Below are 23,315 nucleotides of genomic sequence, written 5' to 3'. Positions count from 1 at the left end.
GAAACCCTAAGTGTACGTACAAAGCCTTTCAATGAGTTGCGTATTGAACTCAACTTGCTCTCGTATGTACGTGGAAAAACGTATGTTAGGATTCATCTCATATGCTTTTTCTTACCTATACTGTACTGTTTTTAACACCTTTATTAAAAGTCCAAAAGCAACAAATGTTTTACTGGTTCATAAAAATGCTTAACAATGAGAAAATGCTGGCTATCCTAAATGAAAAACTTGCCTACACAAACAAGAGACACTTATATTAGCAATGCTCTTTGCAGGAGGATTTTTGAAAATCATGTGTAAGCAGCATTGGGTCCTTTTCTCAGGCAAAAGCACACACTCTCTCCCAGGGTGCTCAAAATGGCAACACTTTATGGAAGGTGAACGGGGGGAGACTAAAATTCTTCTATTTGGGGTTCCTGAGAAATATGCACATTCAGTATTTCTAGTGCCAATATGTGCTTCTAATACTAGTAGAATAGTTGAAAAATGATAGAAAATGTCAGTTATGAAACACATTTCATCTATCTGTACTGGCTTTCTTCTTCTCCTTGAATATTATTGTACTATTGTATTATATCACAATGTTAATTACAGTGTATTCAATATTACAGAGTTGATTTTCTCCTTTATTCTGGATGAGAATCTCATTGACAGACGTGAACAAGAGGGCAGTCCCCAGAAATTTCAGTTTTGCACAGTATCACATTTTGGTATTTATTATATATTATGTTCATTTCATTAGAAGCTGCTCAAGCCTAACTCATCATGTGGCGTGCAGTATACTGAAACATTAAAGGCCTGCATGTTTATTTTTAGAATCACATCCTTCTGTCACAAACCTGAAGCTCAAAATACAGTTTCTCAAAGACCAATAAAATATAATATGAAAAATATAATCCTATACAGTACATCTGCTAGCTGGTGGAAGATCAAACTGTTATGTATTCAAATTCAACAGTAATCGGAATAGTAGTATACCACTAACTCTGCAAAATGCTGGAACAGTTACTGATATGAAAGAGTCTTTATACAAGATCACGTTTTTCAGTGAGTGCAGGTGTTGATTCACAATTATCCTTAACAAGGAAGGCACAGGATCTTTTTTCCTAAGGATCTGGTTAAACTTCAACTTACAGCCCAATCCTGAGCTGCTTGGGGCACCCAGGCTCGGCAGTACCGAGAACGGCTGCCGCCGGATCCTACACCTCCAGGGCTGCCGCGGGAGGCACCTTGGGAGAAGGGGACTTTCATCCCCTTCTCCCAGGTAAGGTAAGCAGTTCTGCAATGGGGTTACTCACTTTACCGCAGGTAAAGGCACTCGTGTAGGGCGCGCAGACCTCCACAAGTGCCTTAGATCCTGCAGAGCGGAGCTCTACGGACCCGCCTCCCATCCCTCCCCCAGGCACGCCTCCAGCCCGGCCCCTCCCCGCGTCACACCTCCCTGTCACACCTCCTCCCTGCCCCACTCCCCGTGCCACAGCTCCCCGTCATGCCTCCTCCCCACCTTCTCTCTGCCCCCCAGTGCTCAACAGGATTAGGCTCTTAGATAGCTATTTTAAATAAGCAGGTAACTCTATTCTTTACTCCTTTCCATGAGGCACACTGGAAGGAATGAAAGGAAGGAAGCCTTTTTGAAGCGCTGATTGCTAGTTACCCTTCTCATTCTATCACAAAGTTTGAAAGAAAATGATAATAAGGTTGTTGAATATACGAGGGCTTCTAGTTGTAAAGATGCCAAAAGCAATATCCTGCAGTATCTTTGAGCACAGCACTGTAACCAATGCAACCAAAAGCCATTTGAACATGCGGCAAAATAGTTGCTGTAGCAATATGAGCTGCCATTGCTGCTGACAAAGTGTTGAATTCATGAGAAGAAAAAGAAAGAAATCTTTATTTACCTAGTGGTATGATGAGAAATCTCATGTAGCTGAGCCAGTCTGGGGTTTTGTGGGAAAGCTGTTCTACAAAGAGCCTCAACACAGCACTGAGGTAATTCTGAGCTCCAGCAATTGCAATTTTAATTGGATTAGGAGGCTGAGAATTACAGTTACAGCTAAATGAGAAAGGGAGAGAGAGAAAGAGAGAGAAAGAACAAATGTTAAGATCACCAGTTTTAAGAAAACCCAGAGATTCTGTACCAGCCACATTACTGACATTATAATCACAAGTATATATCCAAAATGGAGGACTGAGCTGAGGGGGGTAGCTTGCTAAAACCACCAAGTGTATTCATGGCAGAAGCAACATTTAAACCATGGGCTTCATAATTTTAGCTTGAATGCTGCACCAGCTAATGTGCATTGCTATTAAACAGAAAAGCTTCAAGACCCCCATTTTCTACACATTTTCTTTAATCTAAGGACAGATTATGATTGAAGATGCAATGAGCCTAATGCATCTTTTGCTATAACTGTCAGAAAATTATGATTTCTTATTATATGTACAGAAAAATACTGTTGGCAGTGATTTACTTTTAAGTCCATCAATATTCTTATTAGATCTAATAAAGGATTCCAGCAAACCACAACACTGGAAATCTGATTATTATTAGCCAAATGGAATATATTGGAAAAAGATGATGTGCCAATTTGATCTTGATTAGTTGGGAGAGGTAGTACAAATTATGCTGGTGAATTAACAATTATTGTAAAGCAACTTCATGGAACACAACCCACAAAAACTTTTAGAACAACTTGAGACCCATTTATTAAATGTTAGGCAATGCCAATATCACCCCAAAGGGGTGAGGGGTAGAAGGTGGCTGTGGGGTGACTGTGCTGAGGGGTAGTAGGTGACTCAGGAAACATGATGTGGCAATAAAAGGCAGCCAAGACAGGACAATAAAAGGGAAACACAGGAAGCTTTTCAGTGGTTGGTCTACAATGATGGTAGCACTGTAAGCACAGAAGATCGTCTTGCAGAAGGTATGCCACGGCTGCAGAAGACGTTTGAGATGGTGCCATGGAAACAGAAAAATAGGGAGCTACTGTTTGATCAAAAGATGAGGTAAATCTGTGCTCCCTGCATACAGGAGTCATATCTTTCCTCATCTTATTAGTAAATCACTTCAGTTTGACTGAGAGGTATTAATTTGATTTTCAACTCTGAATTCAAAGTATGGCAGAGGCATCTGGGGGAAGAGCAGCTCATCTGCATACCTCCCAGCAGACTGTGGTGGACATGGGACGTCAGAGAGAGGCGTACACTGCAAGGAACCTGGCAGCAAGCAAGCCCTGCGGTTTTCACCAGTGAGTTGATGAAGAGGAATGGAAAATGGAAGGAGAGGCCTCTGCAGCGGTGCCGTGTGCTATGTTTATCTTCTTGCCTGCAGCCACTGACGACTACACATGTAGCAAGTGCAAACACGTTGCACAGTTGGCAGAGACGTTTAGAGGACTACAGGAGTGGGTTTCTACCCTTTGCCAACTCCAAGCAGCTGAGGAGGTCCTGGACATGACACATGCAGAACTTCTCCAAAGGGAACAACAGTTATGAACAAAGAGACTTCTACAGGGGAAGACACTATATAGAAGATTGTGACTGTAAGGAAAATCAGAAGGCATTCTGAACCACTAGAACTATGCAACTGATTCCAGTGTTTCTCAGATACTAATACTTCTGGAGATCTCTTTTGGAGACACCAACAGCTGATGGAACCAGACAGTAAGGGAGAATCTCAACTCAGTAAGGAATGAAGGCAAAAGGCAGTGGTGGTTGGTGATTCCCGACTAAGGGATATGGAAGCTGAAGTGTGCTGGCCAGACCCACCTGCTCATAAGGTGTGCCACTCCCTAGTGCCAGGATCCAGGATGTGACAAAGAAACTGCCGAAGCTGGTCAAACCTGCAGATCACTATTCCTTCCTACTCATTCACATAAGAACAAATGACTGCCTGATTTCTGTCTTTCTGAGACACACAGGATCAAAGTTTGAGATTGCTACGGACCCATTTTCATACCTAGAAACCTAGGTTGCAAAAATAGCTCTGGGAGCCTTTTGCCAATTCCATCTATCAAGGACTACAATCCGTTTTACAGGACTTGGAAGTTAACAATATGTGTATCTTCAGAATCCTGAGTCTAGACTATTATGATGTACTCCACAGAGCACTGCTCCTGACTAGTTTTAGGAGTCAGACGTTGAAACCTGTTCAACATAGTTCACAGTGAAACCTGTTCAGCATAGCAGCCTGCCTCCCACTAGCCTTGGCTATTGCATCCTAAATCCTTGTAATTCTTTCCTATTCTAGGAGGTGTGGCACCCAAGAATCAAAGGGTATGAGCCTAAGGGGCCTAGAAGGCAGCAAATGAACAGCAAACAGCAGGTAGCATATAGCTAATCACCTGTGGTGCGAACAGGTAGCAAGTCACTCAGGTAACAGGATGCAGAGAAGGAGGAAGCCAAAACAGAATGATACAAATGAAAAGAAAAACAAAGATACAAAGTTTGGTCCACAATTCTGGAAGCATTGAAAAAACTTTCTTGTTTAGGCTAAATAAATGTTAAAAAGAAACAAGAAATCAATGCTGGCAGGTGGGATGAAAGACACACTATGTTCTACAACTAAGTACAGGACAGAATTACAGAGGTACGGGATAAGACTTTCTTTGTAGGCCAATCCCTCCTGTTGGCAGTGTAGGGACAGACTTCTCTTCCACCAAAAGGATTGTTGGGGGAAAAGGGACATGGACTTTAAGGATATACATCTTCCCCATTCCCTCATGATCAGGGCTGCTGAGAGTGGGTTCTAGCCCTGGTGGAAAAAAACATTCAGCTCCCCCCCCCCCACACACCTAGCAAGGGGGGAAAGTAAAACATCTTTATACAAGACAAAAATATATGCCTGCTAATATAACCCCTGCTAATTGGGTAAGAGGCACTTTTTCAAGTGGGTGCTCCTTTTTTTAGCAGGGGGAGAGTAACTGGCCCATCTCACCCCAGCAGTGTCTGTTCTAGTGGCTGTCTGCTGGTATTCTTTTGCATCTTTTTAGATTGTGAGCCCTTTTGGGACAGGGAGCCATTTAGTTATTTGATTTTTCTCTGTAAACCACTTTGTGAACTTTTAGTTGAAAAGCGGTATATAAATACTGTTAATAATAATAATAATAATAATAATAATAATAATAATAATAATAATAAGCAATGTAGCTGGTCAGGGTCTCCCTCCTACTACTGGAAGTTCTTACTGGTGTCCCCCTCCCCCCACCCAGTCAGCCCTGCTCATGATCAGAACAAAAGGAAAACCTTGCTCATTACTGATAATTCTTGCTGGACTCTGGCATACATCCTCAGAGCCTTTTTCACTCTCATTTGACAATCCTTTAAGTTAGAGGTTTTCAAACTGGGGCATTGCAACGCCTCAGCCTGACAGCCCTGGTCTGTTCCCCCCTTAAGGGGCAGGGGCAGCGAGGAGGCAGCAGCGCAATCCCCAGGATCGCGCCACTCAGGGGGCTGCAGGGGCTTGGCTGTACTTCAATAGTGAAGCTTCAATAGTGAAGGTGGAGTGATTGCACTCCATTTCCGGTTTAGTGGAGGTGGGGCACAATCGCTCCGCTTTCACTTTCAAAGCTTTGGGGAGTCCTGCAGAAGGTCACGTAGGGCTCCCCATGCCCCCGCGAGGCTGCAGGAGGCTCTGGTAAGTACAGCCAAGCCCCTGCAGCCCCCTGAGATACAAGATCCCGGGGATCGTGTTGCTGCCTTTCCCCCGCCCTCACTGCCCCCCTGCCCCAAAATGACTTAAAGCGGCTCAAACTCTCCAAGAAAGTTTGAAAACCGCTGCTTTAAGTAATGAAAGTTTGCCCTCGAGAGCACCATTTAGAGGGCAAAAGGCACTAGGGCAGTGGCCTCCAAACCATGGCCTGCTTCATCAAGACCTTTCTTGATCAGAATGCCACCACCATGCTGTGCCCAGATGGATAAACCTATGATGCCAGATTCGGCCTGCAGGCTGGTGTTTGGAGGCCCCTTCCATAGAATAACCAGTCAACAAATTCTTCTGTCCACTTCAGGGACAGTACCTGCACACTGTCTTCTGCCCTACAGGGTATTCACCAGTGGCAGGGACAAAATGCTCACATGCAACCTAAGACTTTTTTTTACAAGAGTAGGGGTTCTCACTACTTAGGCCACAGATACCCAAGTTTAGAAATACTGTATGTAGATGTAGTTAATAAATGTGATATTTGCTTTTACACAGCTTCAGCTGAGGCAGAATGAATCTTGGTCAAACATTTTTGCAAATCAGTAGGATACTAACTTGCCCTGTTCGTAGAAAGTAAATCTGCTATAGTTTCAGAAGGAAAGCTGGATAGCCATGACTGGGCTGGGTATCCCAGGAGCCCAGAGGAACAGAAACAAGATGGGAAAGTTTTGTGTCTAGCAGACCTGAGTGAGCATTCCTGGGTAGGTAAAATCTATTAAGATGCAAACACTGCTGAAAACCCACCCTACAAAGGACAGCACCCTTGTAATCATTAAGTGAACAAAAATTAAAAGCTATTCATTTGTGAACTTGTTTTTGTCACTTCTTAGTTATTTAGTGTAAAAAGCAATCTATGTTTTGATAAACAAGATTAGTTTGCGCAGCAGAGCAGCAGCTTCCAGTAGGGACAAATTCATCAAATCCCTTTACTACTGAGGATACTGTAACCTGACTCCTGGCTGGTGAGAACCAACACCACCTAGTAGTATGTAGAGCCTGAACCAAACTAAGCCAGTAACAGAAAAGTGGCTTGCAGTTCCTAGCTGCAAGGATGTGAGTAAACAACAGTCAACAAGATTTACAAATCAATGGAAGATAAGAATGTAACACCTTTGCAGACAGAGCAAGGTCTATCAAGCTGACGAAGGGCAACTGTGCATCCCCAGTAAGAGGAGTAAGAACTAGGAAGGCTAGCAACCAGACCCCTTCAAGAAAGTTCTGTCCCCAAAAGTCCCTGATTGGACAGCCCAAAGTCACCTCAGTACTATTACCATAAGAAGCATAAAAAAGGAGACCCAAGGGAGCCTTTGGGACAGAAGTTTTGGGTACCTTTGTCTTATTCCACTGCTTATTTCTCATACCTCAAGTTTTTATAATTTCTATTCAAAGCAGATGGAAAAGTAGGAGAATTTTAGTGAAACTGTTCTTCTGCCAGAACAAATGAATTTAACCTTTTTTTTTTTAATACAGATCCATTTCAACATGAACTATATATGTCATGCTTAAAAATACATAAGATAACTTTACTGTTTGTTTTCTGTTATTTTTTACAAGAAGGCAGAAAAAACTGCAAGTTCAACACTGGGAGGAGGGACTCTCCCAATCTAAGTGAACTATTGACTGACTTCATTAACTCTGTGCAGGATCTGCTTACTAGAAATTCCCTATTGCTCAAGTGCTCCTTATAGCCTGAACGCATTTATTATAGATCTAAGTTTTTGCCAAAATGGAGGCAGGTATGCATTCAGTCCAAGTTATGCTTAAATTATTACAGATGCTTGGACAGCTAACAGATTGCACCTTAAAAGACATACAGAATAACTATATGGCCTTGTCCTTGAGTAGATTCAACTGAACTGACAATAGACCTCGCACCCATTCTAGTAGGATAAAATACAGACTTCTAACTCAGCACCTTGTGAAACAGATCTGAAAACCAAAATTGTACTGTTGCAGAAAAAAATTATAGGGAATTTAGAAGGCACATGTACCTTCAATCTCAGGTACTCAGACCATTTTTCAGAATCAGTTATCATTTCACAAGCAGAATCTCTTTTTATACCCAGTAGATATGGTCTTGCTACATCTGTCCAAGGTGGACTAAGGTGGCTATGGTAGAATTTTAGAGTTAAATGCCAGCTGAGGGTCTATTACACCCAAACAAAGAATGTAGTCTGGAAAGTATCCTGCTCACCACAAATTAATGGTCATGTCAATGAACAGGTGTAATGAATGCTGCTGACCCCTATTTTTTGCCTATTTTTGGACACTGCTAATCCCCCAGAAGTTCCTGTGATAGTTCAGCATCTCACAGTGGCTGGAACAATGGCAGCCTGCAGCAGGCTTGGTTTGAAATGCCATTAATCAGCCAAGTTATGTGCTTCTATGGATCCACGGTCCTTCTCCCTGTCTGGAGTAGAGAACTTCCTACTAATTGGACAGCCAAGTTTGTCTGTCTAGTAAAAGATGCACTTTTGGAAGGGCCAGGTGGTCTCCACTCCTCCAATCAGATGATGCACTCTCTACCTTTGTGTGATTTTCCACATAGGCCGTCCAGGTGTCTGGTAAGAAAAAATTTCCCTCAGCCCATGACCATTATAAAAAATTGGAGATCTCTTGATCTTTAAGAAAGAAAAAAAAACTTGACATCTTCACTTCCTCTCTTGATTACACAGCTGTCACATCCTTCTTATCTCTGAAGTTCTTCTCTGGCACCAAGAGAGATTCTTCAAGACATCAGGCAGGACTGGTTTTCTTAGCATACAGATTCTCAGCTTTGATGTTCCTTTAGACATCTAGCTTAACACTAGCAAAAAATTTATCCCCTCGCCCTTCTGTATTTAGAATTCTGCTGGAGCATCCCACACTGAAAATCCTGCAAGAGGCCAGCAACACCTCTAAGGGCACAACCCTAACCCCTTATGTCAGCACTTTCCAGCACTGTGTTTTCCAGCACTGACATAAGGGCAATGCAACTCTGAGGTAAGGGAACAAACATTCCCTGACTTTGAGGAGGCCTCCATGAGTGACACCCAACTGCAGGATGCAGCACATGTCCCATTGGCAATGCTATGCCAGTGATGGAAAGTACTGATACAAGGGGTTAGGACTGTATCCTAAATCTACATAATACAACCTCCTTCAGATGCTAATTCCAACCTTTCTTCACATGTAAATCTAACTTACTTTCCCTAGTTAGTTTGGTCTGCTCTTTTTTCACTCCAATTCACTTGCAAGCTTCACTATGTTGCTATGTATTGGGGTTTTGTGTTCTTTGCTGTTGATTAAGCTCTCAGTTCCCTCTGCTAGGCATTACTAGATACCATATATATTTGATCAAGTTTTTCCTGTGTCCATCCAACCAAGTTCAGGTACTTTCCATTAGCCTGCTTGCACTTTTCCTGCCTCCCCCATTTCTGCATTTAGCTGAATTCCTTTACTTTGGAATTTTTAAAATAAACTAGTTTTAAAAATACTTCCCTGCCTAGTCCATGGTCAATGGGAATGCAGTGTTATTACATCTGACTACTTTCAAATGCTACTGTGGTCTTGGTTTTAAATAAGAACCCCTGGGGTTTGTGCTCTCCTGGGAGGAGAGGTTTTTCCCAGATGATAATCCATTGCCTGGTTTCTTTAGGCTGGAATGGTGGCAGTGGATAGAAACTACCAGTTTCTTCCCATATTTAGTTGTTGACCCAATAAAAAGGGAAAGCAGAGAGCATACGTACTAACCACTAGATTCTACTCCTTTCAGTTAATTTACTTTCTCCCAATACCTTCTCCGACAATGTATAGAGCTTTCTTTTTTATGCATCCAAATTGGCTTTACTAAATGGATTTTTTTTGGGGTGGGGGGATTGATTTGCTTTTAATATAAAACAGTGAAATAGCTAGCGGGGGGGAGGGCAGTCTCCCCTGGGCACCACACGGGAACATCATGTTAAGAGGTACCACAAGAGACCAGCCAAGATGGCGACCACTGCCTCTTAGAGTTTACGGAAGCCACTTGGCCCAGCTTGGAGCGTCTGCTTATTCGCTTCTTTACAGACCCCTTCTGGCCCCTTCTGCCACCCCCCCCCTTTTCGGCTGAGTTGCTTAGAGCTCGGCCAGGTGGCTTCGTGTCCTCGGAGCAGCTTAGCCAAAAGGTAGTGCGTGAAGAAAGCTCACCACCCCTTTCCTCCACCTTTGTAGGCTTTGAGCTAGTAGCAACTTCCCAGCCAACTCTCAATTTCTACCAAGCTACTGAAAGCATCCAAGCACAGCGCAAAAGCCAAATGTTGGCCGGCAAACTGCTAGAGAAGGAATGTGGGGCAGCAGTAACATCAAGAAGCCGCCTCCACCCTCCTCGGAACCTAGAAATGATGCCACAGCATCACTATCCCAGGCAGAGCTGCCCCTGGCTACATCAGTGATAAAATATAGTTTTACAATCAAAACCATTACAGTTGCAAGTATTGCACACCAATAACCTTTGGCTGCTTAATTTACCTTAGTAATTTCATGTTACAATATCATTACATCATCAAACAACATAATTGTAGGTCAGGTATGAAGGTTTAACGATCTGGGGGTCACTTTCTCAAGAGGATCACAAGTTTCCCAACTGTCATGAGGAATAAAATTTGATTATCCACAGACTCAGCGCAGCTGAAAATTCCGCAGAATACATTTCTAAGGTCTCTACAAGATCTCCACGTGGTATACCAGCAGGACAAATTCCTAACACAGATCTCTGTGTGAGTAATTTATGACAGTGTAACGCCATTTTCTCAAGTTATCTCATATGTATTTCTATAAACTAATTAAAATGGATGACATTATAGGAAAAACAGTTCTGAGAGCAAAACAGAATTCTGTCCAGAAACAATTCTCAATGTAAACAGAAAATGTCAGATGTGATACCACTAGCGTTCGGACCATGTCCCCCCAAAATTTAAGAGACAATTTCTCTAACCAAGATATAGAAACAATCAATCTTTATTTTCTCTACATTTTTGTTTCCCTGAAACAAAGCACTCTCTTGAAAATTACTTTCATGACTTAACATCTTTTGCTCTGCAAAAGGGCTTGTCCACACTGAGAATCCAAGACCATGCCTACACAATATCTTGAGTGATGCTATAAAGAAGATCTTTCAGAGAATAGCTTTGTACAGTGGTGCCTCACATAACGAAATTAATCCGTTCCGCAAGTCCTTTCGTTATGCGAGTTTTTCGTTTTGCGAAGCGCGTTTTCCCATAGGAATGCATTGAAATTTAATTAATGCGTTCCTATGGGCAAGAAAAGTCAGAACAAAGTCAAATTTGGTTTACAAAGTGTTTATTAAGTGCTCTTTAAAGGCATACATACTGTACAGAGGATTTCAAAAACGGGGGGGGGGATGCTGAGTGGGGAGCTTGAAGGCTGTAATCCTGTGCACACTTTCCTGGGAGCAAGCACAATGGGACTTACTTCTGAGGAGACACGCACAGGATTGTGCTCTAAGCACAATTGTCCTCCCCAGGACAGAGCAGCTGCACTCAATTGCTTGCTTTTGCCGTGATCATGGGGGGAAACGTGAAGGAAATGGGGCAGCGAGAGGGTGAATGAGCAATGGGGGGGGATGCTGAGTGGGGAGTTTGAAGGCTGTAATCCTGTGCACACTTTCCTGGGAGCAAGCACAATGGGACTTACTTACATAAACTGACATGAAGATCCTCCCCTTACTAGGGTGGACGGGATCATAAACTGACATGAAGATCCGCCCCTTACTAGGGTGAACGGGATCATAAACTGACATGAAGATCTTCCCCTTAAAACAAACCAAAGCAAAACAAAAAAAAATTCGTCTTGCGAAGCACGGGTCATAAAAATTTGTTGTGCGAGTTACCAAACTTCACAAAACGCTTTCGTTATGCAAGTTTCTCGCTGCGCGGGGCATTCGTTATGTGAGGTACCACTGTATTTGGAAAGCTCAGATAAGTGAAAACATTTGTCCTTACATACTATGATGTTTACACTGAACAGAACTGTTCTTGGATTCTGATTACAATTACTAATGACTTAGACTTTCTGTCGGAGAACTTCCATCTAACCATGATAAATAGATTCACAGTTGCAATATTTGCTATATCCATACAAACTCAGAACAAAATTTACTGCAGTCACTAATCGGCAAAGTATATATATATGTATTTTAAATAAATACTGTTTAAACATACCTTGTGGGTTGCTCATTTTTATTTTGCAATTTTATTCAATTTTGATTTACGTACAGTAGTAGCAAAGAAGGAATAACCAGAAAGGCAACAGAAATATTTGATTAAGTGAATTAGTTTGGGCTTCATTAATTTAGCTATTTCATTTGCTTCTTTAAAAGGCCCTATACTGCAAGGTCTAGACTTCCAGGAAGGAAAACTAAATGGTTCCAAGTTCCACCATATTTGGTAAAGACACTGAAATTAAGTGGAAAGATCTCGGAGAAAGGAAGTCCTGCTGTTCCAGATTCATATTTTTTCGTAACTAGTTGTGCTACGTGCCAGGTACCTATTATCTTTGTGACTGCCACAAAGGTAAATTTATTTTTCAGTTTTAAATCTTTTCTCTTTGCAAACAACAAATACAGCAACTCAGTGCACCATAGTACTCATGTCAGCAGAAGAGAGAATGTGAAGGACAGTGTTAATATCCTACTTGGATGTAAACTGACTTGCTTGTCCTCTTTACACACATGGAAATACAATCAATGCAGAGCAAGAATCAGCAAGATCAGCATTCCTCCAGAGGACAGTACATGGAATCTTTCCAGACAGAATTAATGGCTGTTCATTTTATTTTGCATTCACACAGTGAAGCCAGCTCAATAACAGAGCGACTGTTGTTTCTAGTTAGCAAGTTTTTAGAAGGCTTTTTCATTGGTTATTCAGTTCAAGGAAGGGTTGGCCATTCATTACTTTGTTCATTGAGGTACACTGAGCATCCCTGGTGCTTTACAACAGAGAGACAGTCTCCTCTTGCCAGATGCTATTTAACAGTTTGCTGAGCCTTTCCTTTCCTTCTGCCATATCTGCATTTTTTCCCTTTACCAGAAAATTCCTTTCCTTAGATTCATTGTACAATTTTTCCTGCCATTCCTAATACAAATGACATATTAAACTCATTATTGGGATGTGTCCCAATCTGGCTTCTACTCTGCATTTGGGACTAAAACCATGTTGGACATGCTATGCTAGAAGACAGGACAAGTGCAATCCTGCTGATTCTTCTGGACCTTTTGATTCCATCAACCATGGCATCTTCTCCTGGAAAACATGGCAGCAATGGCACTGGGAGGCAATATTTTGCAATGCCTTCAGTCTTTCCTGGCAGGTCAGCCCCAGAAAGTGATGCTGGGACACCACTGTTTTACCCCACACCTACTGGTTTGCATATTACTTCAGGAATCCATATTATTTGCCATGCTTTTCAACATTTACATTAAGCCATTTCTGCCCAACATTGCATATATGCAACAGGGACCAAATGTGCACATTTATGGCAAAAATGGGTTAGTGCTTAATGAGGTCATCTGGAGGTATGGTTGAAGTGTGACTGGTATGCTGATACTACACATAGCTTGTTAGCTATCCAGGGCACACGCTGATCCAGGGTAGCAGCACCTAGTGCAGCACATTCATTCCCTTCCCCTCTCTTCCACTTGTTTGGACACACAGCTTATTGGGGAAAACCCTTGGTAGTTTGAATCTGCTGCCACCAGCCCAGGAGATCAGGATAGTCAGAGGAGCTCCTGGGTAGAACTGCCTCCTAGAACAACACTGAGCCTCAGGCGGGGTTATCAAAATCACTCTCACAGTAGCACCTACAGAGCAAGGAGGTGTGACACGCCATGGATTTTGCTCTTAACAAAGCAGATTCAAATAGTTTATTAAATTGCTGATAAAAAGAAAAAGAGATTGCAGAACCAAACAAACAAGAAAAGGAATTGGGAGAATCAAATTTGGCAAAAAGGGGGCTAATTCAAAACAGAAAGAATACTGGCATAACCTCTTTTACTCTTATTCAGTGTCATTGCATTTGTTGCCAATTCAATTTCTGACTAATTAAAGTGCCGGTACAGATTTTTAAAGTCCAAATGGGGCCAAGATTACTTTTTCTAGGGACCACAACTCCAGTATGAACCAGACCAAACTCTTAAGTCTGCTCCTGAAGCCCTGCTCACTGAGTCTTGTCTTTATTTTGTTTGGCAGGCACAAGAGGCAAGGCCTTTTTGGTGGCAGCACCATAACTGTTGTATCTCCTTAGGGTTACAGATATGACAGGCTGTCCAGTTTATGACAGTTTTTAGGCATTTTTATTCCAATCTTCTTTTGTTTTACATTGCTGCTTTTAGTTACTTGTTTTTATTTTGATGTTGCTATATTAGTGTCCTTGAGTTCCCTGTTTTGTTTTGCTTTAATTAAGGAAAACGCATGATATAAAATAAATGGAAAGGTAAAATTGTTTCAGAAAAACTAACTTGTCTCCAAGCATTTGCAAAGAAAGTAACTTCAGACCCTCTTGATTACATAGACATACTTTTACTGGGAATAATGCTTGGACAGCTCTGCTATGCCTACACCAAAGCTTTGGAAGGCTTAAGTGGAGTGATGAGTAGACCTGGGAACAGGGAGCACATATGATACAATGAAACAAAAAAATAATAACTTACTATCTCTGTATTCTGGAGACAATAGTGCTAAAAGCTGCCTGAATATCAGCAGAAGAGCACGTGCAGACTACTGGAAGGGCATGCTTTTGCAAGATATCTGAAAGAAACTGAGAAGGATATGCAAGTTTGTCAAAAGAGATTCTTCTGATCAATGCTTTTCATTGACATAAGCTGATTCAAACATGGGCACAGTGAGCTGCCACTGGCCCGCACTCTTTCAAGCAAACTGCAACATGGGAAACAAAAAACATTGTTATCACAAATCCCTGTTCTAAGTGACTCTTGGAGGGCATTCCAAACTCTTAGTGATAGCACCTCCCTCAGGAAGAACACGCAGGGTCATGAACCTTGAACTGTCTTCTCCAGGGGGAGAGGTTTCCTTGCCTTCTCAGACCAGACTAGAAAAACAAAAGCAACCCCTCAATCCTCAAAATAGAACAAACTAATTAACTGTGTCAAATTGGCATCAGTCCAATGCTGTTGTAGATCAGTAATGTTAAAACAGATATATTTTTGCATCATTTTAAAGTCATCTTAAGAGCTTACTTAGCAGCAATGTATCAAATAAAAAAATGGTTAGAAAGATATTCATAAAAGAGACAGGGCAGAGGAAACCTAATTTGGTCTAAAAGTCACTATTCTGGAAGGCTTCATCTAAATTCAGCCCTTGTTCAGATTCCACATGCTTGTTGCCATTTTGGATGACTTCGTCTCAATACAGCCCTTGTTCAGACTCCCAGTGTAAACTGTCTGCTACCTTCAAAATCTCTTCCTTTGCAAGTTGAGGATTTGTTAATTACTGCAGGGATGGCTGAGATTATTTGTTTCTGCATCTCTAGGAGTAATAGCCAGACTACTGTACTTCATAAGCTTATACTATTTTCTATGCAGATTCCCTCCCTGTCTGAAAATTATTGGGTCTGGGGCTCTAAGAAGGATGAGGCTTTCTCAATTACTGTCTCTCTTTGGGACAGGAGGGATCTAAACAATATATTTCATCTTGAAAAGGAGATCAAAAGGGATTTATGAGAAGGCAGCTTCTTCACTTGAAGCCACAATTTTCTCTGAAAGCCCACTTACAGCAGTGGTTCCCAAACTGGAGGGTTACGCAACCCACCAGCCAGAGAAGCACTCTGGTCCCTGAAGGGGCAGGGGATGGCAGCAATGTGATCCCCAGGATCAAGTGCTGCCTGGACAGATCGGAGAGTTTACTTACCTTCTGCAGCACCGGTCTCTGGTGGGTGCGGGGAGCTCTCCACAGGGCTCCCCAAGCCTCTGTAAGTGTAAAGAACACCATCAGAGACCACACCGAGTTTCATAGTTGAAAACCGGAAGTGGTTTCCAATTGCTCTTTTTACACTTACAGAGGCTTGGGGAGCCTTGATGAAGACTCCACGGGGCTCCCCGCACCACCAGAGGCCGGCACTGTGGAAGGTAAACTTCCCCCATCAACTTCAGCAGCAGCGTGATCCTGGGGATCGCATTGCTGCCATCCCCCCACCCCTGCAAAGACTTAAGCGGTTCCGTCCTCCTGAGAAGGACTTTGAGAACCAGTGGCTTACAGCTGTGTTCTTTGAAAAGATGACACAATCTGCAAGTTTTTTGAACAACTAAGACTCAAGGCCACCTTGACCAACAGCATATGGTCAGGTAGTAAGATTATTGCTATGCTTTCTTTCAAAAGCCAGTTGCTTGTTTTTTAATATTTTTTCTTTATCTGAAAACTCTGATTTCTTGAATAAATATTTAACTTAAAAAAAATATTGTAGAAGGCTGAGCTTGAAGCCTGCTTTTATTCTATATACTACCCACCCCGCCAGTCTCATATTTCTCATGCTACAAGCCTTCTCTAGCTACATAGAGATCACTGATAAGGATCTTTCTAAATGCTCAGACTGCTGAATTATTTGCGCTAATACCTTCCCAAGTATCGATGCCAAGCTAACTGGTTGTAAGCAGCCCGGATCTTCATTTTTCCCTTTCTTGAAAACAGGGACCATGTCTGCTTGCCTCCCGTCTCCTGACATTTCCTTGGTTCTCAAAGGTTATGGACCAAGGCACTGAGATAACATCTGCCAGTTGTTTGAGCACCCTAGAATGCAGTTCATCTAGCCCAGTTGACTTAAATTCATTCAGAGCAGCTAAATGACCCCAAATCATAGTCTTACCCATCTATGACCACAGCTTCCTCGCTCCAAACACAATAAAAAGCAGTCTCATTTGCAGAAGGCAGAGAAGAAGTAGGAATACAGCAATTCCGCCTTCTCTCCTCCTCCCCAGTCACACTTCACCATCCTCCCCACATAACAGACTTACCGCTTCCTTGTTTTCTTGGGTGGAGGAGTCCTAAGGTCGGATCCTCCACACCATCAGCCTCAGTGTCTCAAGATTATGACGGTGTAATTCAACCTCTGTTCTGGAACAGAAAGGTTGGGCAGGAGGGGAGGTGGAGATACTGCCCTTCGCCATCCTAAGCAGAGACACAAACCATATCTGCCTTGGTCACCAGGGTGTAATCAGGATGCAGTTTGTGTCTAACATGTTGTGCTTAACATGCATTGAGGACTTCGGCAGGGAAAACGGGACACAGAGAAAAGGGCTCCTTCCCATGGGACTAGGAAAGTATGTAAATCCTATAGAGTTCGATTCCGTTGCAAAATGTGTTATCACATGGCATTTTGACTGGTGTCAAAAATATCAGCAGGTCTATCCCAATGATGAACTGTATAGCAGAAGGCTTCAATGTCAAGGATCCACTTATGTGCAACTGCCTAGTCTTTCACTCTGCTGAGGACATCTGGCAAGATGTTGGGATTCCCCAGCTGAATGGACAGCTGTCAGGGTGATACTGTATTGTGCACACCAGTCTCACACTGTGCATGCCATGTGGCAGAAAGAGTTCTCAATGCCATACCACCTTATTTGTTCACACAGTACATCACTGTTGTGCTGTCTGACATAATGACTTAAGCCTTCAAATGTGGTAGGAAAGACTTGAGTGCTCTGAAAATGGTCAGCAATTTCAATATGTGGCTATGGGTTTTCTTTTCTTGTGGTGATTAAGTCACACTGACTCTGAGGGTGCTCTATTCTCACATCAATGGTTATGGTCATGGTTGATGTGCCTGGATAAAAAGACAGTTTCTCAAAGAGAATGGCTAGAAACATTCACCATATCAGGTGGTGTATGATGTGGTCAGAAATGAGAAGCCACCAGCATTGGAAGTGCACCTGAAATTTGAACAATGACAGGAAGCATTTCTCTAAGCATTCCTCATGTGCAGCCAAGCCAATACAATGACAACCATGGTAGATGTCATTTGACTTAGGAGCTGTTGAATCCAATATGCAGGTTGAGATAGCAGTGCTTGAAATTCCACAATATTATGGAATGTTGATTCTCTCCTTGATTTTAGGAGACAGGAAGCAGGACTCCTATAAATAGGCTTCGTTAAGTTTGGTCCAGTAGAGACTTCTTGTGGATGACATATAGGCCCAGAGATATAAGTAGAGAGAGTGAAGTCCAGATGTTTCAGGAGCTGCTGCTTGAACTTTGCAAGTATGAGCCAGTCATCCAAGTAGGAAAAACCATTATCCCTCAACACCAAAAGAATGCAGTGACCACAGCCATGTGCTATGTAAAGACCCTTGGTGCCAAGGAGATACTGAACGAAAGCATGGGATATTGAAAGTGCTGTGTCTATTGCGAACAACAGATACTTCAGATGTTGTGACTGCATTGTAATATGTGGCTGTATTGTAATATGGAAGTTAAAGTATACAAGATAATCCTCCTGTGGAGTCAGCACACAGACTGCTTCAGGTCCCTCCATGATCAAACTTCCTGTCTGCTGCCACTACAACCCTCCCCAGAAGTTTTTGAGGATCCAATTAGGAGTCCAGCAACCTGACAGGGGAATGCCTGCAATTAATCCTCCTTCCCTGTGACTTGGGTTGCAATCTAAACACACTTTCATGGACTAAGCCTAAGTGAACACAATGGGACTTACTTCTGAGTAGGCACAGATAGAGTAATATAAAAAAACAGCGAGACACCCAGATTCCAACTAGATTCACTGAGCAAAAGATCAAGAAAAAGTTGCTTTTGCTGCTATCTTTCCTACTTGCAAGGGGGTAGAGATGGATACTCTATAAAGCCAAAAGCAAGGTCAACCTGTAGTGAAGGAGGGCTCTATCCAGAGTTGGTCTAGAGCACCATCTTACCTCCTCCAAGGTCTTGAAACCCAAAGATATTGGAAACCACATTAGTTTTGCAACCATTTGTTCAAAAGCCACATGGAAGAACAGAACTCGTGGAATAAAAATTGGTACTTGAAGATTTCTTGGCAAAAAACCCTATACAAATCACACAAATAAGCAAAATCATGTGGGTTTTACATCCAAACATGCATCCAATTTACATCGAATTTCATGGAAAAGGATCCAGCTTCCTGGATGAACTGAATCATTGCCTGAACATTAAGGTTTCTTTGTCTCCAGTGGTTACTTTCCTATGACTCTCAGTTTTGAATACCAGCTTTTCACTCTGTCCTGGCTCCTGGTTTGATCCCAGGCTTGTTCCTCATGCCCACCTTGTCTCTCCATCCTGGCTGACTCCTGGTTTGTTCCCCAGTCCTAACTTCTGACTCTGTACAATTATTGCCCATGGCTGAGCTCTAATAGTGGGCTTCATTACATGAGAGTTCATGCTGCAATACATTTTTTTTTGTTAATCTTTAAGTGCTACAAAACTTTTTGTTGTTTTTGCTGCTAGAGACCAACACAGCTCCCCCCTGAAAAATAGCCTGCATGTGCTGTGTAATTGGTGGAGATGGGGTGAAGAGAACCTTGGATGGATTAACTGCAAGAAATACTATAAGCTCCATCTTTGATTTTACAAACTGTAGTCTGTTGTGGCTCCTAAAATCTGCCCCATCCTTTTGTTGAGCATCTGCTTTGTAAAGAGTTCTAAAGAACTCAAAAGGCTTGCTATCTAATGCTTGTTTCTTAGTTCTAAAGAAAGCATTACTAACTTTGGCCTGAGGAGTTTTCTATTAGTTTTTATTAGTTTCTATTTGTTTTATTATTAGGAGTTTTCTATTGATCTATTAGATCAATACCATCACCTATGATTTCATGGCATTTGTTTTGTATGTGTAATGGGGAAGAAGTGCCATCTTTGCCCTACACAACAGAATATCTTGGGCTAGCCTTGTACACTGGGGTCCACTTGGAAATCAGGAAGGCTTGAAAGAGAGGAAGCAGCAACAGTAGCATTGTGCATATCTGCGTATAGCATGCATTTTGGTGGGTCAGAGTGAAGCAGAAAGTGACTCAGTAGCATGCCATGAGCAGCCACTGGTGATCTGGGTTTCTGAGTCCGGTGGGAAGCAAGAGAGAGAGAGAGAGAGTCAACAGGAGAAGCAAGGGAGGCAGTTGCAATAGGAAAAAAAAAGCAAACGTTAATCTAAAATTTTAATTTTTCACACTGTTCTGCATCATTATTAATTAGAAAAGTTATATAGTCCCACATTACAAGTTGAATACTTTCTTGTTTTGCATAGATTCTGAATGCTCGCTGCCACGGACTCCCCTGGTTTTTGGCTTGGCTCAGTTCACTTCATTACTGGTACTTTTGCATGAGATTTGAGCTCTGTTCTATACATTCTGAATATTTTTTTGACTAGGAACTCTTTGTTTTAGTGTTTCCCACACAGAAAATGGACACATTCAATTACCAATTAATTCCTTGGTCACATGCTGAATATGTGTGTGCTTATATAGTGGTATCTGGAATGGATCCATTCCAGGACCCCCCCACGGATACCAAATTCTGTGGATAATGAAGTCAGTTGGGGGAAGGGGCACGCTGGCAAACTGGAAGTGCCTTTCAGAAGCCTCTGGGAGGCCTTCTGAGGTATGGAGAGGCCACCCACTACCTCCTTGCACCTCAGAAAACCTCCCAAATGTGACTCAAAGACACAGTCACATCCAGAAGGTCTCTGAGGCCTTTCAGTCACGGGCTCAAATCTGCAAATTAATCCAAGATAATCTGCTGATGCCAAGCCTGCGGATAAAGAGGGCCCACCGCACACATACACTATCCACTGAACTAGCTGAGTCATGCAATTCTTCCTTGTGTTTGCGATACATACGGAGCCTGGATTGTTTAAGGATGATCTGTGCTGTTTGGTATCACGTACTGATTTATTCGGTGGCCGGGGATTTGTATGTACATGGAAACTAGTTTAAACTACATTTATATCTAGTTTTTTTTTCTCACTGTGGGCTCCACCCCTTCACTGTTTGGCTATGCCCCAAACATATGAGCTCATCTCTTTTACCAGTGGGCACTGCCCCAGGTGTGTGGGATTTCGGAGATGGATCCCATGTTGCAGACTGGTGTTCATGTTGGCCCTCCTCTTGACAAGTCTATCTTGTCAAGGAACAACAATAGTCTACTTCTTGCTTTCAACCCAATAAAAGACAGCTCTATAAGATATTGGCTCACATTATGAAGTAATCACACACAATAAAGGTTGGGAGGAAAATTTTTATCTCTGTCGTAAGGACCAACTTCTGCATTCACAGGGTTCCTCTATTGTCCAAACTGGTCTGAGAGCCACAAAGACCAATTACAGTCAGGTTGACATAATATCACAATAAAAGATTCAGAGTTACAAAGTACATGCCCTCATGCACAGTATTACTTGTACAAATGCAGGCACATACTGCATACAAAATCCAAAAGTGCTTTGGGAACTGACAGTTGGCCACTACTGACTGATGCCAAAATAACCATAAGGGGATCTCATTAGTTCTTCTTACCTGTCCTTGCCACTCAGAAGTATTGACTAGAATGATATTTTCTGGTAGCTGGTCATCTGAGATTAGGATGTGATTTAACTGGTCATACACAGTTTTCCTAGGGATCTGTAAATACAAATATGAAACACAAAAAAATGCCAGAGAATCTCAGATCTCGGGAAAAATTCTACTGCCCAAATATTTAACCAGTGGTGAACCATAATCATATTATGCTTGCCTATAAACTAGTCCCTCAGAAATCTTGCAAATTCCAGTACAAAGCCCCCTCAATACACTCTGCTACAGCCAAGCATCAAGGCCCTAGAAGTAGCTTTCAGAGACTTCTGTAGGCCATTCCAAGGCCCATGAAGCCATTAGAGTAGGTTGCCAGCCTGCAGCAATCCAGAAGAGGCATCTCCGGTACAACCAGGAGCATTGTGACCTACCACAGAAGACGAAGTGGGTCACGGTGCCAATAAGATTGGGAATCACTGATCTAAGGTACTCTAGTGTCACTCAGTCATGAACTAATATCTGATTTGCTGAAGGTAAAAGGGCATCCTGGCATCAGCTGAATCCCCTCCTTACCACTTCGGATGCCTGTGGTGGACGTCTTGGTGATGCTGGAGTTACTTCCTCTGCTAGAGGTTGGCTTGCCTTTGCCTCACTCTGATTGGGTGTATGGCCTCTGGAATGGTAGGAAGAATGAAAGGGACAGAAGTACCATGACAGCTTCTGCTAGTCGTTCCTTTTTTTCATCTTGGACAATATATTGCTTTTCCTAATTCTTGATTTAAAAATGTGAGAGATCCGGATCACAAGGTATCTGAAAATTTTTGTCAGAATGAAGGGTGTTCAAGGACAAATGAACTAAGTAAGGCAGCTGCAGGCAAACTGCATATCTTATCCATAAGAGGCTTGGGTTGGGTGGTATTGTTCTCATTCAGTCTCACTCACCCAATGCTCTAGCAAAGATGGAACTGATAATTAATGTTCATTTAGTCAAAAACGTTCAAACCTTCCTTTCCAGTGTCAGCTCTTCTAGTTTGGTTGAGAGGCTACCTCCATGGGCTGAGGTGACAGTGGTGAAACATAACACTGCCACTTTCATCAGATGTAACCTGAAGGACATGCTACTACATTTGAGGATCAACAGGTAAACATCTTTACTGGCTAGTGTAAGGTTCTGTCTTTTCCATTCTGCTGTCCTGATCCTGACAAAGAGTTCAGGGCAGGGGTACTGTAATCCTTGGATGGAGTACTCTAGAAGGATTAAAGGTTCTGAACTGATTCTGCCTTGGTCTTGCAGATAAATGGAGGACTTTTGAGCAACAGTGTGAGACAATAGGTGGGAGCAGGCGGTGGCATAGAACTTTTCTTGCAAATCTTCAGTTTTCTCTGGATAATTTAACCTCTTTTGCTTTTGCTCCATGGGGTAAACAGAAACCAGGGAGAAGGTTTTAAACTGAGGAACTGATGGGGGGGTGCTAAACCCTTTTTCCCTGTGCCATGGGCCCTGATCCAAATTGGGTCCTCCCTCCCTTGTAGTTGCTTTTAAAGTTCAGAAAAACTGCAAAATTCTGCAAAATCCATGCTGCAAAATTCTGTTCATGGATGTCCTATGCAACATCCAGTCTGGTCCAAAATGAGGTAGATGTAGCCTAATGCCTTCAGCAGTTTTTGATTTGGATGACCTCAGCTAAGTCCATCTTCACCAGAAGACTAAGGTTCATTTCTGGGATTCTTGGGATTACTAGATAAGGTATCTAGACAGAGCGAGGCTGCCAAGAGGCTGCCACAGACATCCAAAATGTTGTGTGGAGAATAAACAGTTTTACTGCAGAAAGCATACTTCAACAGCAAGATAGGGATAATAATACTTGCTGTTGTAAAGCTGTGGTAAGGCTATCAAGATAATACATGTAAAATGCTTTGCATTCAAAGCACTTCATTATCATCACCATTTGATGTTACATAATCATTGCTTGATAACCATTCCTCAGTGGTGGTGTTAGGACAAGAATTAATTTCCACCACTATATCTGTACACATATAGACAAATATTGACACACCTGGGGACAATTACTCTTGAGGGAACGTAACTGCATACCAAAAACCCCT

The 23,315-nt window shown here is 42.4% G+C and overlaps 1 protein-coding gene across 2 annotated transcripts in view; it reads right to left on the bottom strand.

Moving 5' to 3' along the window:
• PACS2 (phosphofurin acidic cluster sorting protein 2) overlaps positions 1 to 23,315 on the bottom strand; it is an 80,780-nt gene that overhangs the window by 23,797 nt on the left and 33,668 nt on the right. For both annotated transcript variants that reach the window (XM_066623129.1, XM_066623130.1), the window contains exons 14-16: positions 21,216 to 21,320; positions 14,388 to 14,494; positions 1,899 to 2,053 (exon numbers count right to left, since the gene is read on the bottom strand). In XM_066623129.1, coding sequence (XP_066479226.1) covers positions 1,899 to 2,053; positions 14,388 to 14,494; positions 21,216 to 21,320 — 367 coding nt within the window. The remainder of the gene's footprint in view (positions 1 to 1,898; positions 2,054 to 14,387; positions 14,495 to 21,215; positions 21,321 to 23,315) is intronic.

This window comes from Tiliqua scincoides, chromosome 4, assembly GCF_035046505.1.
Source record: "Tiliqua scincoides isolate rTilSci1 chromosome 4, rTilSci1.hap2, whole genome shotgun sequence".
In the NCBI taxonomy this organism is placed as follows: domain Eukaryota; kingdom Metazoa; phylum Chordata; class Lepidosauria; order Squamata; family Scincidae; genus Tiliqua; species Tiliqua scincoides.
The sequence above is the reverse complement of the archived record's forward strand: the minus strand, read 5'-3'. Positions and strand labels throughout refer to the sequence as shown.